The 15,339-nt window shown below is 45.8% G+C and overlaps 1 protein-coding gene across 1 annotated transcript in view; it reads right to left on the reverse strand.

Moving 5' to 3' along the window:
• URI1 (URI1 prefoldin like chaperone) overlaps positions 1 to 15,339 on the reverse strand; it is a 92,163-nt gene that overhangs the window by 6,165 nt on the left and 70,659 nt on the right. Inside the window, exons 5-8 of the mRNA XM_083164940.1 lie at positions 4,811 to 4,902; positions 4,645 to 4,705; positions 676 to 853; positions 58 to 304 (exon numbers count right to left, since the gene is read on the reverse strand). Of these exons, the coding sequence (XP_083021066.1) occupies positions 58 to 304; positions 676 to 853; positions 4,645 to 4,705; positions 4,811 to 4,902 (578 nt within the window). The remainder of the gene's footprint in view (positions 1 to 57; positions 305 to 675; positions 854 to 4,644; positions 4,706 to 4,810; positions 4,903 to 15,339) is intronic.

The following is a 15,339-nucleotide window of genomic DNA, read 5'->3' on the forward strand; positions in this document are numbered from 1 at the left end:
TTCCTTTACACCACTCAACTATGAGCCAAGAGTCACAGACATTTGTGCACCACGCACCCTTTTTGGTTCAACGGTGTGGAGAAAATGTATGGTGGCCACAGGGCTTTTATTACTTTCCAAGTCCTCTTCCTCATCACTGTGATGAGTGCCGGACCCGTTGACAGGAGCGGGATCCATCGTTGGCAATGATATTATAGGGCTGCCCTGAGCAAGGTGATCTTGCTCCACATTCAGATCAGTCTTTACGTTCTCCTTGTTTTCCTCAGAACATGAGCCGTTGGTGAAAGGATGAGTGTCGGCCATTCTGTAGGAATAGAGGAGAAATATTGGGGGGGCATATAAAAAAAAATGCAGAAGGACCCAACCAAGCTATTTAACCCAACATGGTGGCTGCTATCTGTCCACCGCCTATCTTGCAGGAGGTGGTCAGAACCAGGTAGCCATGATCAAGAACTGCTCCATTTTAACTATAAACATTAATTTAAGGAGCTTGTCCCCCTGACGAGGCACCGATTTTGTAGACTAAACCCAACTGAGCCATTTTGTAGGCCGAGTTTGTCATATGCCCAACTCTTCTTGAATTGTTGGACTGTACTCTCATGATTAATGGCTGCCTCCCACGTATGCAGCTGATGCATCCAGCTCAAATTTACCCCCACCCCTTAGGAAACTTACTCCATCAGCTCTCCTCGCAACTCTTCCTGCTTCTCCAGCTCCTCCAGCCTGGCCCACAGATCTGTATTGTCTACGAATCCATCTTTAGACCCTTCATCTCCTCCTTCCCGAAAATCCACCTGAGAACTGTCTGTGGCCTTTGGTTTTGAGTGAGGTCTGTGGGCGGTGCGTTGCTTACCTGCACAGAAATGAGAGCATCACTATTATCCCTGGTGTGTTTGAGAGACTGATGCCTATAAGGAGACGGTCAGCGACTACCCCAGCTCAGAGACACCGAGACGCAGAAGGTGACCTATGCAGCTGTACAGGATGAAGCCCTCTGATGGGCGACAACACGGTGCTCAGCACGCGTCTAGAAAACAGAGCTTCCATTTAAGTTTTGTTTTTCTGCACGAAGCAGCTGCAGAGTGAGGATGGTAAAAATATCTCTGCCGTTGTGAGATCGCATAAAAATAAATGACACAGGCAATTAACCCCCCCCCCCCTGCATTCAAAGTTGGCAAGATGTCAGAACTCTTAACTCCATGCTACATGAACAATTCTACATTTGCATTAATCTTTGCATACAGTAATATATATATATATATATATATATATATATATATACATACACTCTCCATTATTTATAGAGCAAACCCATGGTAAATAGTTCTGCCACCGATGGGTTCCATTGCTCTTACATGGTGCACAGACCCTGTCCCTCTGTACCGGTGTCTATCCTCAGGTCTTCAGTACACCGCTGTTTCTTGGTTCTCATCCTTCAGATGTGTCCATGTACATCTAGCCTCCTTTCATGGTAATCGGCCCTCCAAGCCGCACCATTGCACTACTCAGTACCGTTGGAAGTCTTTTTTTGTGACTTTTTCCATTAAATAGCATCTCATTTGCAAAACGGAGCAAATACGACGCACAAGCAGCTTTTGCTGATTAAAACACTGTATTATTCCATATGCAGATACAGCAGCAGTGACACACAGAATATATGCATGCCGCATATAATTTTAAGTAGAAGAAGCGTCCTATGTACACCGTTTTGAAAATGAGATAAATGTGACGTAAAAAGTTGTAAAACATTACACCCAACGCTACAGAGTCACACAGAGCTCATGTGTTATGTATAACACAACTTGTAACGCATGAAGGATAAATGCATGTGGACACATCCTACCTATTTAATCTTTGTTTCTCTGATTCCTCCTCCTCTTCACTACCAGAGCTCGGTCTTAGGTCCTCTGCGTTTCTCAATCTATACCGCCTCTCTTTTTGGACTTCAGCATCATCTGTACGCTGATGACACCCTAATCTATCTATCCTCCCCGGAATTGTCACCATCAGTATTGCTCCGTGTCTCTGAATGCCTTTCTGCCATTTCATCTTGGATGTCATCTCGCCACCTCAAACTCAACATTTCCAAAACAGAATGAATTATATTCCCACCAGCCAAGAGTAGTTACCAACCTGATATCTCCATAACTGTTAACACCACCACAATCAATCCTACTCCACAAGCTCGCTGCCTAGGGGTCATCCTCGACTCTGAACTGTCCTTTATTCCTCACATTTAATCAGTCTCAAAATAATACTAAATTCTTCCAAAAACCATACAAAATATGCCCATACCTTACACAAGACACTGCTAAAACTTGAATCCATGCTCTCATCTCCCGCATTGATTATCTCCTTATTGGCATTCCCCAATACAGACTCTCACCACTACAGTCCATCATGAATGCAGCTGTGAGGCTAATCTTCCTTGCCAGATGTTCATCATCTGTGGATTTGCTCTGTCAGTCACTGGTATTCTACCGTATACCTCACTTATTTTTGCTCTCACCCTCCCTACATTGCTGGGTCACTGTATCATACAGCCACCGAGAGCCTCTGCAATCTGATGGACCATTGTGCAATAAATAACACATATCCTTGTGTATCAATGCCTATTTCCTTATAGAGCGTAAGTTTACGAGCAGGACCCTCCTACCTCTGTGACTGTCTGTAACTTCCCAGTTTGTGTTATCACTTTTTCATTTTTTTAAAGCGCAACGGAATGTGCTGCATTATATAAGAAACTGTTAATAAACAAAAGTGCAGACCAGAACCATGAGTGACCCCCATCCAGACGAAAGATCAAAACCATTAATGACCATCTGTACCCCACAACGCTCAAAATACCTTCATATAATATTTGTGGTTCTTTTATTTAAGGCACCTTGCTTATTGGTTTAGTGGTCCTTTAAATAAAGTTGCGCTACAATTACAACAAGAGAATGTGTCAGGGGCGTCTGCAAAAGGATCCCGGTACCACTGACCTAGAACTATACTGGAGGGCCACAATCGCCCCACCATAATAGGAGTATGATGGAGAATTACAGCCTATCCCTGTAACGATGGAAATGATCAGAGTTTCAAAGGTCGGTGGGGCTGAAAAACCTCTTTTCTCCAGCACTGTTCTTGCGGGGTTTTTTTTTTTTTTTGCCGTGATTATACAACTCGTTTATTTCTACTGCCATCTAAAATCTTTACTCTCATTACAAGTATCCTGCTCTGGTAATAGAAGATGCAACACAGAATCTTCCTTCAGCTCCGCTATGAATTTTAATCCCTCTTAAAACAATCGGCCTTGATGGCACGGAGCAAAAGATCAATGCGGTAAACAGCGGCGGCTGACATGAAAGCAGGCAGCATCGCAGGGAGGACAGGAATCAGAGGCGCATGTAGGAAATGTATTCTATTTACATGTTCTGCACACTGACGCGCGCTTACCCATGCTCCCTAATTTCCAGGGACAGCGCTCGTCTCACAGATTTGTCCCTATTTTAAAATATTGATCAGATGCACAAAACAATTCCCCTGTCTTCCTCTTATTATCTATTGTCATACGCTGGTCTGTACAATTTGGTATTTATTGATCTGTACAGATTGAATAAACTTTTTTTTTGCCCCTATAATTGAACCAAATGGATTTTAACTAATAAAACTGCAAAAAAAAAAAAAAAAGGGGGGGGGGGGTGGTTGGTTTGGGTGGGCTTTATAATCAAATTTGATAAACAAGACATGATGGCATATGCAGTGCGACAAGTCCTGCCGACAAGAGACAGTGGGGTGGCTCTGATTGGTTGCTAAGCTATCATTCTAATAATAACAGTTTTTTATTCAGATGACGCATATACTGTACAGTGGTAGCCGCACACTGTGGATAGACACTACCGTGAACTTTGGGTGTTGTGGACATTAAGGAGACAGAGGGGTAGTTATATGAAGCAGTGAAAAGGGAGAAGTGAGCCAGAGGAGAAGTGGCCCAGGGCAACCAATCAGCTGCTCTGTATGTGTAATGTATTTTATATTATGCAAATTATAGATGTTACTTCAGTGATGATTGGTTGACATGGGCCATTTCTCCTCTGGCTCACTTCTCCTCCCTTATCACTGCTTCATACATCTACCCCTCATTTTCTAGTGGGTTTCAATGAAAAATCCATCCTTTCCCACCCTAAATGTGGAAAGAATCTGGAGTGCCCAAAGGAAACCCACTCTAGCACAGGGAGACTATACAAACTCTAAGCCGTTAGGGCCATGGTGGGAGTCGAACCCATGACTATTCACATGGTAACTAACTCACGTTGCACCTGTCTTATCTGTATACCTGGGTTTGTACTCCTCCTCATCACCATCTGTCTGCACCAGTCTACTCTCTATACGTCGGTTGGCATAGCCTGCAGCTTCGCCGACATTCAACATGAGACGTTACGTAACAGCCGAGTTCTGTGCACACGCCCAGCTCCGTATGAGCCCCTTTGCTGCCACTACATAAAGGAGGATGAGGAGAACACAGGGTTCTGGAAAACCCATTTAAAACTTAAACTGACAGTGGTTCTCTCTGGATAAATGAGCATAAAACAGCAATGTAACCCCAGCGTAATTCGGCAGAGGATCAGAACAAACCACTTGCCGGGCAGCTGGCGGTAATACCTTTTGTGGACACGATTCCCTCATTGGCTTCTTCCCGGATCTCAAAGAACTCGCCGGATTCCTGCGATAAAAGGAACAGAGGTCGGTAATCTGTGGACTTGTACGTACGGATTTATCTCATGTAAAGTATGCCTGGCGTCCCCCACCACCACCTCTGCCCGCTTACATTGCTAATTCTCTGCAGGTCCTTCGTAAACTCAACCCTGGACTCAAAGTTCTTTGCGACATCTTGCAAGTCTTCCAGTGCTTTCCTGACATCTGGAAATAGAGAGAGAGAGAGAAGCGTTCATGTCACACCAGGGTGCAATAATCAGCAAAGCTGTAGACAGGAAACTTTATGGACTTGATCTTCGGTCAGGGATAGGCAACTCTTGGCACTAGACATCCCAGCATGCCCTAACAACAAAATGGTGGCAGTGAATGCTGGGAGGTGTAGTGCCATATCGGATGTGAGCTTCAGGCTGCCTGCCTAAATACTATTTCTATCAGTTGCTGTTGTGTGATTACGATCACGTGTTACTTTCATCGATGTTCCTGTAACTTAAATCCTACTGGGAACCGTTTCCGGCGATAATTGCCATGGCTTGCAGATGCCTGGAAGAAAGAGTCTTAAGCGGCGCACATACCTCCGGCAAGGCACGTTTAGCCCGATGTACTCATTTACACATAAATACGGATATCTATAATGCCATACTTATAACAACCGCACAACGCACAAGTAAGAAAGTGCGCACAAACTAGATTACTGAACGCCTTTACTGGATGGAGTTTAGAGTTTGGTTCGGACACCTAGAGAAATGCAGCCGGCTCCCTAGGCAGATGATAATGTCGCACGTTACAAATCCATTTCAATTGTGTATTTGCAGACTTTGTGTACACAGCAGACTTTCTCTGCTCTCCAGCACGCGGTAATCTTTTTATGGAAGCGAAAACCGCATTTGCTCAGCGCCGTCGGCGTCTGACTTACATGCTGCAGTTTGGAAATTGTATTTTCTGTGTATAACCGGTGTTTACAATGGAACAAAATTTAGCGTGTTTGCATCTACTTATTACTCAGCAAAGTGATGTGTTTGGGATTTACTGATAGACGAGTTCAGCGAGTCGGGGGAGGGGAGAGAGAGCGACAGATCCCTTTCTGTAGGACCAACTCTTTCCACTATCGCAGGGGTTCTCAAACTCGGTCCTCAGGACCCCACACAGTTCACATTTACCAGGTCACCCGACAGGCGCACTCATTAGTCACTGACACATTTTAAGAGATTCACAGGTGGAGCTAATTATTTCACTAGTGATTCTGTGAGGAGACCTGCAAAACATGCACTGTGTGGGGTCCTGAGGACCAACATTGAGAACCTGTGCGCTATCAGGAATAAGTACAAATGCACTGTATGTGGGGCAGATTCAGTGGCTGTGCAGTTATGCGAAAGCTGCAGACGGTATCTAAAGTAAAAGAGGCCCCAGATTTGTCGTTACCGGGCATATCAGACTTATTGAGCAGTGCGCATGCCTAATATGCGCATTCCCGAGATGGTTCGAGTATGGGTGAAACATCGTTCTGAAGCGTAGCCGGCCTTTGGCTGCAGATAGGGTCCGGATGTCAACTTTTTGTGCCACACCCACTTACGGCGTGCTACAGGTAGAGACAACCCCCCTGTGTCCGATAAAGCTGGCACCCGCATTACAGGTGCCAACAGCACCATTTCTATCTAAGCTAATTATGGACAGTAACACAATTAGCTTTTAACGCACTTTCCAATACCTTATCTGGCCATATTAGGGATCCATCCTACCAATAATGGGAAGTACAGTTATGTTCTAGTTCCTTGAGCAGATTTCTGTTCTTTGATATCGCTTTGGGAGAATAACGAGTGTTTATTCCGCGACCAGTGCATGTTTGTGTGAAGTGACAAAGTTCAGCAGAAATGTCACCTGTGCGTTGCATTCAGGGCACAGAAATAAAAGCAGGCCACCTCCTCGATTAGCGCAGCATAGGTGTGAACGTATGACTAATCATGGGCTTGCGGTATGTCCAATCTCAGCTGGATTACCGCTTTGTCAGTGCTCTACCCCTTTCACACAGAAAATGAAATTCCCGGGTGAAGCAATTCCTCCCGGGAATTTCATGAAATACAAGGGTCCTTTTTCTGTGTGAAAGGGTCAATCCGGATCTTAAACTCCGGGTCTCCGACCCTGCAAATGACCAGGGTCGGAGACCCGGAGTTTAAGATCCGGATCGACCCTTTCACACAGGCAAAAACCCAGTGTAATAAAGCAAATCTCTGGGTCTGAATTTTAGACCCGGAGATTTGCTCTCCTGTGTGAAGGGGGTCTGACAGCGAGAGGCTGAATAACCAGGCGCTTCAAACACCGGGTAATTGCCCGGTTATTCGGCCGCTGCTGCGTGAAAACGATATTACAGATCCATCGCTTCAAATACGGTTCAGCGCTATACAGGATCGTTCCCGGCTCATGCTTAAGGGATGGTAAACTCAGTTGAACTAATCATTCATTATTATATGAACTGGCTATACCTGAGAACTCCCGGCTGACCACACAGGCCTCCATGAGCCGCGACTACAATTACTGGCCAACTGAATGGCAGCAAGGACACAAGATGGATGGCTTATGTATCAACCGGTGGCGAGAGTGGAAGTGTTAACCAATCCGTTCCATGTTACAGCCTGTGTTTCAAAAAATCACACTCAGAAGCGGAGTGCTTGGTACTTTACCTCTCTCTGAGCTTTGATATGCCTCCGCCAAAGTGACAGAGCGAATCTCGCTGTGGTGCAGGACATTGATCTGCAGCATTCAGGGAAAGGCCTTTATCAACGGCTGTGTTTTCCTTCCTGTCTGGTGCACTAATTCTTGCCATTATTCCACCCTATTAAGGTCACCGTCCACAGGCATAGAGGGCGACCGGCACGTCATAGACGACAAGCAAAAAGATGCCACCAGTCCCTCCGATCCTCACCCCCCTCCCTTCCTCCGTCCGTCTGCCCTGATCGCTCATTCCTTCCCATATCATTCTATTCCTAGTATTTATTTGTAATGCATATAAACATTTTGTAGCCTTGATCTACGTCGTTTTACATAAATCATTGTTAAAAAGAAAAATATATACAGGGGTCTTTTTTTACATTAAAAAAGCAAAAACAAAAAATGAATAAAAGCGTTACAAATATCTGGCAGGAAAAAAAAAAGGGTTAAAAAAATACACCCAAGTCTGCAATAATCTCATCCCAATAAAACAACCGCCTGATTTGCTGCGCTCATTCTGCGCCCAGACAGCTGTTGCTGCAGCAGAGGCGAACGGGTTACAATAAAAGAAAAGGGAGATGGGGGGGGGGGGGTTAGGAGAGAGAGTGAAAAAAAGAAGGGATGGCATTAACAAAATGAAAATTACGGTGTAAACAGTTCATAAAATCTCACAGCCCTGATGTCGCTGTAGATCATTAAATTTCTGCAACAATTAGACCTTTTCTCACGGCAGCAAATTGGGCCGGTTGCCATGGCAAATCCGAGCCCTTAAGTCATATATCTTTGATTGCAGAAAGGTCAGACTCAGACAGCCTAATAACTCAAGAAGCTGTTTGACAGATTTCATCGGTGCATGGTCACATAACGCACAAAAACGGTGTCGGCAGTTGTTAAAAGCGGAGGGTCAGGGAAAAGGTTGAGGCTGTGGAATGTTTCTGCTTCGCTGAGCCCAGCTAGATAATGTGTCTAACCAGCTTTAGATCTAAAGAACATTATTTTAGGTAGGAGGTCAAATCAATAACTTTTTCTATTTTTTTTTTTTCTTCTCCAGCTTTTTCTCCCCCCACCCTTAAGACGGCTGGAAAATATTAAAAGACAACGTCGGTCGAGGAGCAAACCCGTAACTTATTTATTTATTTACAAAAATCGGACTTGCTTACGGATTTCTGGGAGGAGAGAGGCGGGGGGGGGGGGCACTGTGAAGCTGTGCGTTGTCGGTGGAAACCTTGAATTGGCACGCGACTTTAAAATTCATGGCAGGTGGGTAGAGGATCATGAAGGGACAATGATGTTAAATCACCGGCCAGGAGATTTTTAGGCATATATTATCTTGCGGTGCGGTTAAGAGGAAATGGTTACATGAATAGAATTTAGCCACCAAGGAGAGCAGTCGGACAAGTCGTCGGAAGGAAGCGAGGCAGGTGTGGCTTGCAAGCTGCTGTGGAACTACAAGTCCCAGAGAGCCTTGTCTACTTATGTTCTATGGTCATGTCTGCTTTAATACTGAATATCAGTTTTCTTTTTGATGTAAAAGATAAAAGCATTCCTGATATACTATGGCAGTGGAGCGGTGTGCTGTGCAAGATTAAAATCAACAAGTTGCTCAGTGCACACTGCCATATAGCTATAACAGTCCGTAAGTCACAGGCTTGAATGCACAAACTGTGCCATTGGCAGCACTGTATTCATCTGAAATTTATTCCCCTGCTGGCTCTAGGACCCTGTACTCCAAAGCACCAACAGTGTGTGTACAATCAGAGGTATACAAGCAGAAGAGCTTACCTTTTGACTGTCTGTAAATACCCAGTTTGCTGTATCACTGTCTCCTTTTGTAAAGCGCAACGGAATATGCTGCGCTATGTAAGAAACTGTAAATAAATAAATAAATCTAAATTTGAGCTGACACATTCAAGAGCGCCAATCAAGTCAGAAGTCAACTGCCAGTCTTTGCCAAGTACAAACTATGGTGGAAGAGACACAGAAATGCATGGGCAAAGTGATTCACTCTGAATGGTGTGACCGGATAATGTTGTGCCCGATTCATCTCCGTTACACTGAGCGGGCTCATCTTAGTGCAGCCGCATTGTACAGCGCACGCGTGACCTGACCCATACACTTTGTAAACATGAGAAGGACATACAAAGTACATGCGTGGGGGTTATTACTTGAAATATTAAATACATGCCCAATATTGTCTACACACAGCAAATGTCCACCTGTGTAATAGACTGTTATCAATGACGTGTTTAAGACGGCAAGTATGGTTCCCAGACTGGCCAGCCACTGCCAGACACATTCATGCTGTAAGGTGGTGCCCAATATGTTCAGATACAATCTTGTACTGTACCAACTGCAGCCATACAGCTATCATCTGGTCCCATTGTAATACAATGTCACGCCCTGCCACATTAGCAAACAGCTTGCTAATGCCAGTCACCTGCCGCTGTGACATCATCGTCTCCTGCAGTCTCCCGTACCAGCCCACAAATGGCCAGTGATGTCACTAGCTCCTTGTGAATCATCCACAAACTCTCTGCACTTCTTATAATGTGTATGGATATTGTTAGAGACATACACACTCTTGTACATGAGAGAAGTAGTAAATATGGCGACAATATCTAGAGCTGAGATTGCTCTGTGCATAGAGCCACAGCGCCAGATTAGGAGCAGGACGTAGAGTCGATGTCTGGATTGGTAGCACTCAAGTTATGCGCTAGCCTAAAATGCAAGGTCTGTGAATTTTTACGGACGTTCCTGATTGACAAGAAAGGGGCTCGCGAAACTTACAATGACATGCTATTGATCCCATATTCCATCTCCCCGCCCCTTACCAGGCCTCCCCGGGCAATGTTATCTTGCGCTTTTCTCCCCGATCTTACAGTAATATAAAAGATACGATGCAAATCTGCTTAAATGAGTTTAAAGTGGGTTTAAGAGGCTAAAGTCCCATTCATCACACTTGAGACAATGCCCATACTTTAAGACCATCCGCCCTGCATTTGTCATTTTAAGGAGGCGCAATCCCAACAGCCCAGTCTGCGCCCGTGTGACATTTATTATATATGCATCTTAATGAGATGGCTTCTTTTGCTAGCAGCGTCTTAAGAAGAAGAAAAAAAAATCAATAAAATTAGAGGCTCCGGCAATTTACATACTTTAACCCTACCATCCCCCACTGGGATCTTTAAAAAAATATCAATACTCGAGATGCGGAAGCCTTGGCCTGATCTAAAGTGGGAGGTTATTAAAAATTGCAGCTGACAGCTGTTTAGCATGGCTGTGCTTAACCCGTAGCTTGCTGCAGCGCACGGGGATGGGGGGGCTGCTGGTGTAGTAGGGTGACCGGGAGGAGACGCAGAGCCTCTTACAAGCAGGGTGTGTTGTCAGATCGGTGGTGGCGGCTAATTAGCAGAACACAGAAAACAGCTCAGGCTGCATTGTTATCTGTCCTCTGCGAGCCCGCACTACCCAGCACGGGGAACCATTTACGAGTCATCTGTGAATCTTGAGATCAAACCACAAGTGTCTGGCACAGCTGGGAATTCTTACAAGCTTCCAGTGTGGATATTAGAGCGGGAAGGTTTAGCTTAACGTCTCAAAGAGCACTCAGCGCGGATTGCCAAGAACACCTTCAATTACCTCTTACGTCTGCCCCTATTTACTGCTCCTTACGGGCTGAGTACTCGGGAGGCAAAAGAGTTAACAGCACAACTCCACATTTAACTATAGAATCTATGCCCTACAAAAAAAGAATACACTGCTAGTGATCACTTAAATACCTATTTACCGTAGGTTGGTGCAGACAGTGTGGCCCTATCCTCACCCTCATCTCATGGTCCCGGACCATAAAGTTTCCTAAATATATGAGGATTTGAACCTTTGGGAGATTACAAGACAAATGTCGCCACTGCTCCACCTAACTTCAACTAGCAGAGACTGGTGGCTTTCCGGGCAGAGGCGGGAGCAGGGGGTGCTCCCACCTCTACAGGGCCCTGAGGCGTAATGGACCTGGCAAAGGTGTTTGATCTGCATCCAATGCATGAGTAGAGGTCTTTACCGCCCAGGTGTGCAGGTACGCCCTAAATGTGGCTCCACTACACATGTGCCAGCTCCTGAGAAGATCACAGCAGGAACACCGCCGGAGAGGTGGTCCAGAATGATTGAGCCCTTCTCTTATCCAATGCCTGTGTGTGTGCAAGTAGTTTGTTCTATAAGTTTGCAAGTATATGTTGATGCCTTCTACTTACCGGGTGCTTCTGACCACTGGATGATTCTAATGAAGGCAGCTCTGAGATGGCAATATTGCAGCGTGGTGGCCAAAGCGTCCAACAGGCCACAGATGAAGTTGATCAGGTCTTTATTTGGCATAATGCTAAATGCTACAGGGGAGAAGCTATGGATAAGAGGTCCGCCCAGTATATAGAGTGCAATGCCCCTGATTACAGGCTCCGGTTACCTGGGCTAAATTCTTTATTTTTATGCATTTTATCAACATTCAGACTGGTTCAGTGAATACATCCATGGTAACAGGAAGAAGACAAGCCACCATAAAACTAGCTAAAAACTAGTGGAAACCACACTAGTCTGTAACGTCCTGAGACTGTGCTACCACCAGGAACAGATGATCTGTGACTCGCCAAGCCACGTCCACTAGAGAAGCACGCACTGCGCAGACCACTGCAGAAGCCACTTTGTTACTGGCACGTGTGAGACAAGAGGCTTACGCCTTCCCACATGCTCTGCAGATTTAGGGCAGGATGGGGGGAACCAGATGCAGGACAGAAACTGCTGTAGCTAGGACAGTCTTGGCTGCTGAAGAAAGGCAGCTCGCAGTAGAAGCTTCCTGCCTGGCATATTCTTCCACACTGGTAAAGAGAACTGTGCAGGACATAAGCCTTGTCTGCTTTATCTAACCGATGCTTGCCTGACTGCAAGTCTGAGCTCATGCAAGGTCCTACAACACAAAATACATGTTTGATACATAAAAAGGAGCAACTTTTTATAAATAAGTAAGAGTGTGTCCAAACTCAGTTTCTGGGTAAAGTATCTCATATTAAAGTCTAGGCGGCTTAAGTCATTAATTTAGTCTTCATGTTTGTTTCATAAATAGCAGCAGCAGTGCCACCTGTAGGCCACGAGAAGATACAACACCTTATCCTTCTAACATCTCAAGTTTCACACACACAACCCTTTGAGTAAGGACTGTTTGCCAGGAACACAAGGTCTACAGGATAACATATATGTGACCATTAAACAAGAGAATGCTCTTAAATTAATTTTCAGTGTGAACTTGCAGCTAGAAGAATAAACATGGAATTAGTGGTTTTCCAAAAAAAGCAAAAAAAGTGAGAAATAATTAGTACAAATACAGTCATCTTCTGGGCATAGCTCAAACCCACAGGACTGGACTTGAACTTAATCGCTACAAAGCACCCATAGGGCAAGACCTGGAGTCAAGGCACTATAGAAAGAATCACAAGGCTGGGCCAATATCAAAGCACTACAGAAATACCCATAGGGCAAAAACAAGAACCAAGGCACTAAAGGAAGACTCATAGGGCAGTAACAAGAACCAAGGCACTACAGGAGCATCATTAGGGCAGGGACAAGAACCAAGGCACTAAAAGAAGACCCATAGGGCAGGAACAAGAACTGAAGCACTACAGGAAGAACCATTAGGGCAGGAACAAGAACCAAGGCACTACAGTAGCACCATTAGGGCAGGAACAAGAACCAAGGCACTACAGGAAGCACCATTAGGGGAGGAACAAGAACCAAGGCACTACAGGAATCACCATTAGGGCAGGAACAAGGACCAAGGCACTAAAGGAAGACCAATAGGGCAGGAACAAGAAGCAAGGCACTAAAGGAAGACCCACAGGAAAGGAACAAGAATCAAGGCACTACAGAAAGCACCATTAGGGCAGGAACAAGAACCAAGGCACTACAGGAAGCTCCATTAGGATAGGAACAAGAACCAAGGCACTACAGTAGCACCATTAGGGCAGGAACAAGAACCAAGGCACTACAGGAAGCACCATTAGGGCAGAAACAAGAACCAATGCACTACAGGAGCACCAATAGGGCAGGAACAAGAACCAAAGCACTACAGGAAGACCAATAAATAGGGCAGGAACAAGAACCAAAGCACTACAGGAAGACCAATAAATAGGGCAGGAACAAGAACCAAGGCACTACAGGAGTGTCACACCAGTGGTCTGAGTCGATGAGACAAAGACCACTGGTGGAGGTCTAGATCGGTATTGGAACCGGGCAGGCTGTAGGAGACCCTTGTGCATATGAGCACAACAGTGCACCCAGAGGAAGAATCAGGCAGCAGGTAAAATACAACAGGTTTATTGGATGGAGATGGTACAAGCAGCGGTAAGCAATGGAATGGCAATGACAGTCACTGGTAAGGTGAAACAGAGCTACTTGCACCGATATGGATTAGATGGTGGAACATCGGATGGAGTGAGGTTATTCAGAGTATCGGACCAAAGATGCAGAGATGAGCTAAAGGCTGTGGAATCCGGATGGAACGGATGGAGACAGCAGACAGGTAACCGGAGTATCGGTCAGGATCGATGATGGAACATCTGAGCTAGGCTGGAACTGGTAAGCAGGTATGCGGCAGGTGGAATCACAGGTGATGTCACAGGGAAGCCTGGATGGCACAGGACAGCAGACCCGGCTTGGACACAGGCGATGGTGAACCCGATATCACAGGCGATGGTGAGCCTGGCTGGACACAGGCGATGGTGAGCCCGGATGGACACAGGCGATGGTGAGCCTGGACCGTTCAGCAACCTGGAGCACCTGGATTGAACACTGCAGCAGAGGAAGAATACCAGCAGACAACACTTGCATAGCAGGATGACAAATGAAGCACTAGCAATGAGATGAGAGCTCCCAGGATACTTATACCCATGGCTTGGCCTGGATTGGCCGGGCAGGTAACCTGGGAGATCAACTCATTGCCGGATTGGAGGAACATCATGGCAGCCACCATGTCTGGCTAAGGCGGGAAAGTATGTTTGTGAACACCATGCTTGTGGCCGGGAGCAATGGCGTCGGACACGGGATTTACTGAGCAAAGGATACTGTTACTGCAGGTGAGGAGAGCGGTGCACCGCACAGCCGCAGACTCAGCAGCGCTGAGAGGACTGCCGGATGACTGACACGGAGGCGCACTGCGCTCAGGATGCCGCTGTATCGGAACTTGTAACGCAAGCTGAGCCTGCGCAGGCACTTAGCCGGTAAGATGAATTGCTTGAACACCGGGATCGTGACAAGGTTCACCCAAAAGGCAGGTACAAGAACCAAGGAAGACCCATAGGGTAAGAACATGTACCAAAGCAATACATGAGCACCTATAGGGATGGAGCAAATTTCAAAGCATTGTGGGAACAGAATAGGGGGTTGCCAGTAGCCAGCGCACCACTGGAACAATCACAGGGTTGGAACAGGAGCAAAGGTACTACAAGAGCACCCAAAGAGCTAGACCATGAATCAAGGTATTACAGAAGTACCCATAGGGGTTTATCCAGGAACCAAGAAAAGGAGCACACATATGGCTGGACCAGGCATAAAGGCACTACAGGAACACCCATAGGGCTGAAGGCACTACAGGAACAACTCTAAAGTTTGACCAAGAACCATAACACATCAGGAACACTCATAGGGCTGATCCAGGCAGAAAGGGTCTACAGGTAGACTTATAGGACTGCACCAAGATCCAAGGCACTACAGAATTACCCATAGGCCTGGAACAAGAATGAAGGTACTACAGGACCATCCATTATGCTAGCCCAGAAACCAATGTACCACAGGAGAACTACCAGAACTGGACCAGAAATGAAGGCACTAAAAGAACACCCATAGCGCTAGATCTGGAGCTACAGGATCAATCACAAGACTGGAACAGGAACCAAGATA

The sequence above is a fragment of the Crinia signifera genome, chromosome 11, assembly GCF_055691185.1.
Source record: "Crinia signifera chromosome 11, ASM5569118v1, whole genome shotgun sequence".
Lineage (NCBI taxonomy): Eukaryota > Metazoa > Chordata > Amphibia > Anura > Myobatrachidae > Crinia > Crinia signifera.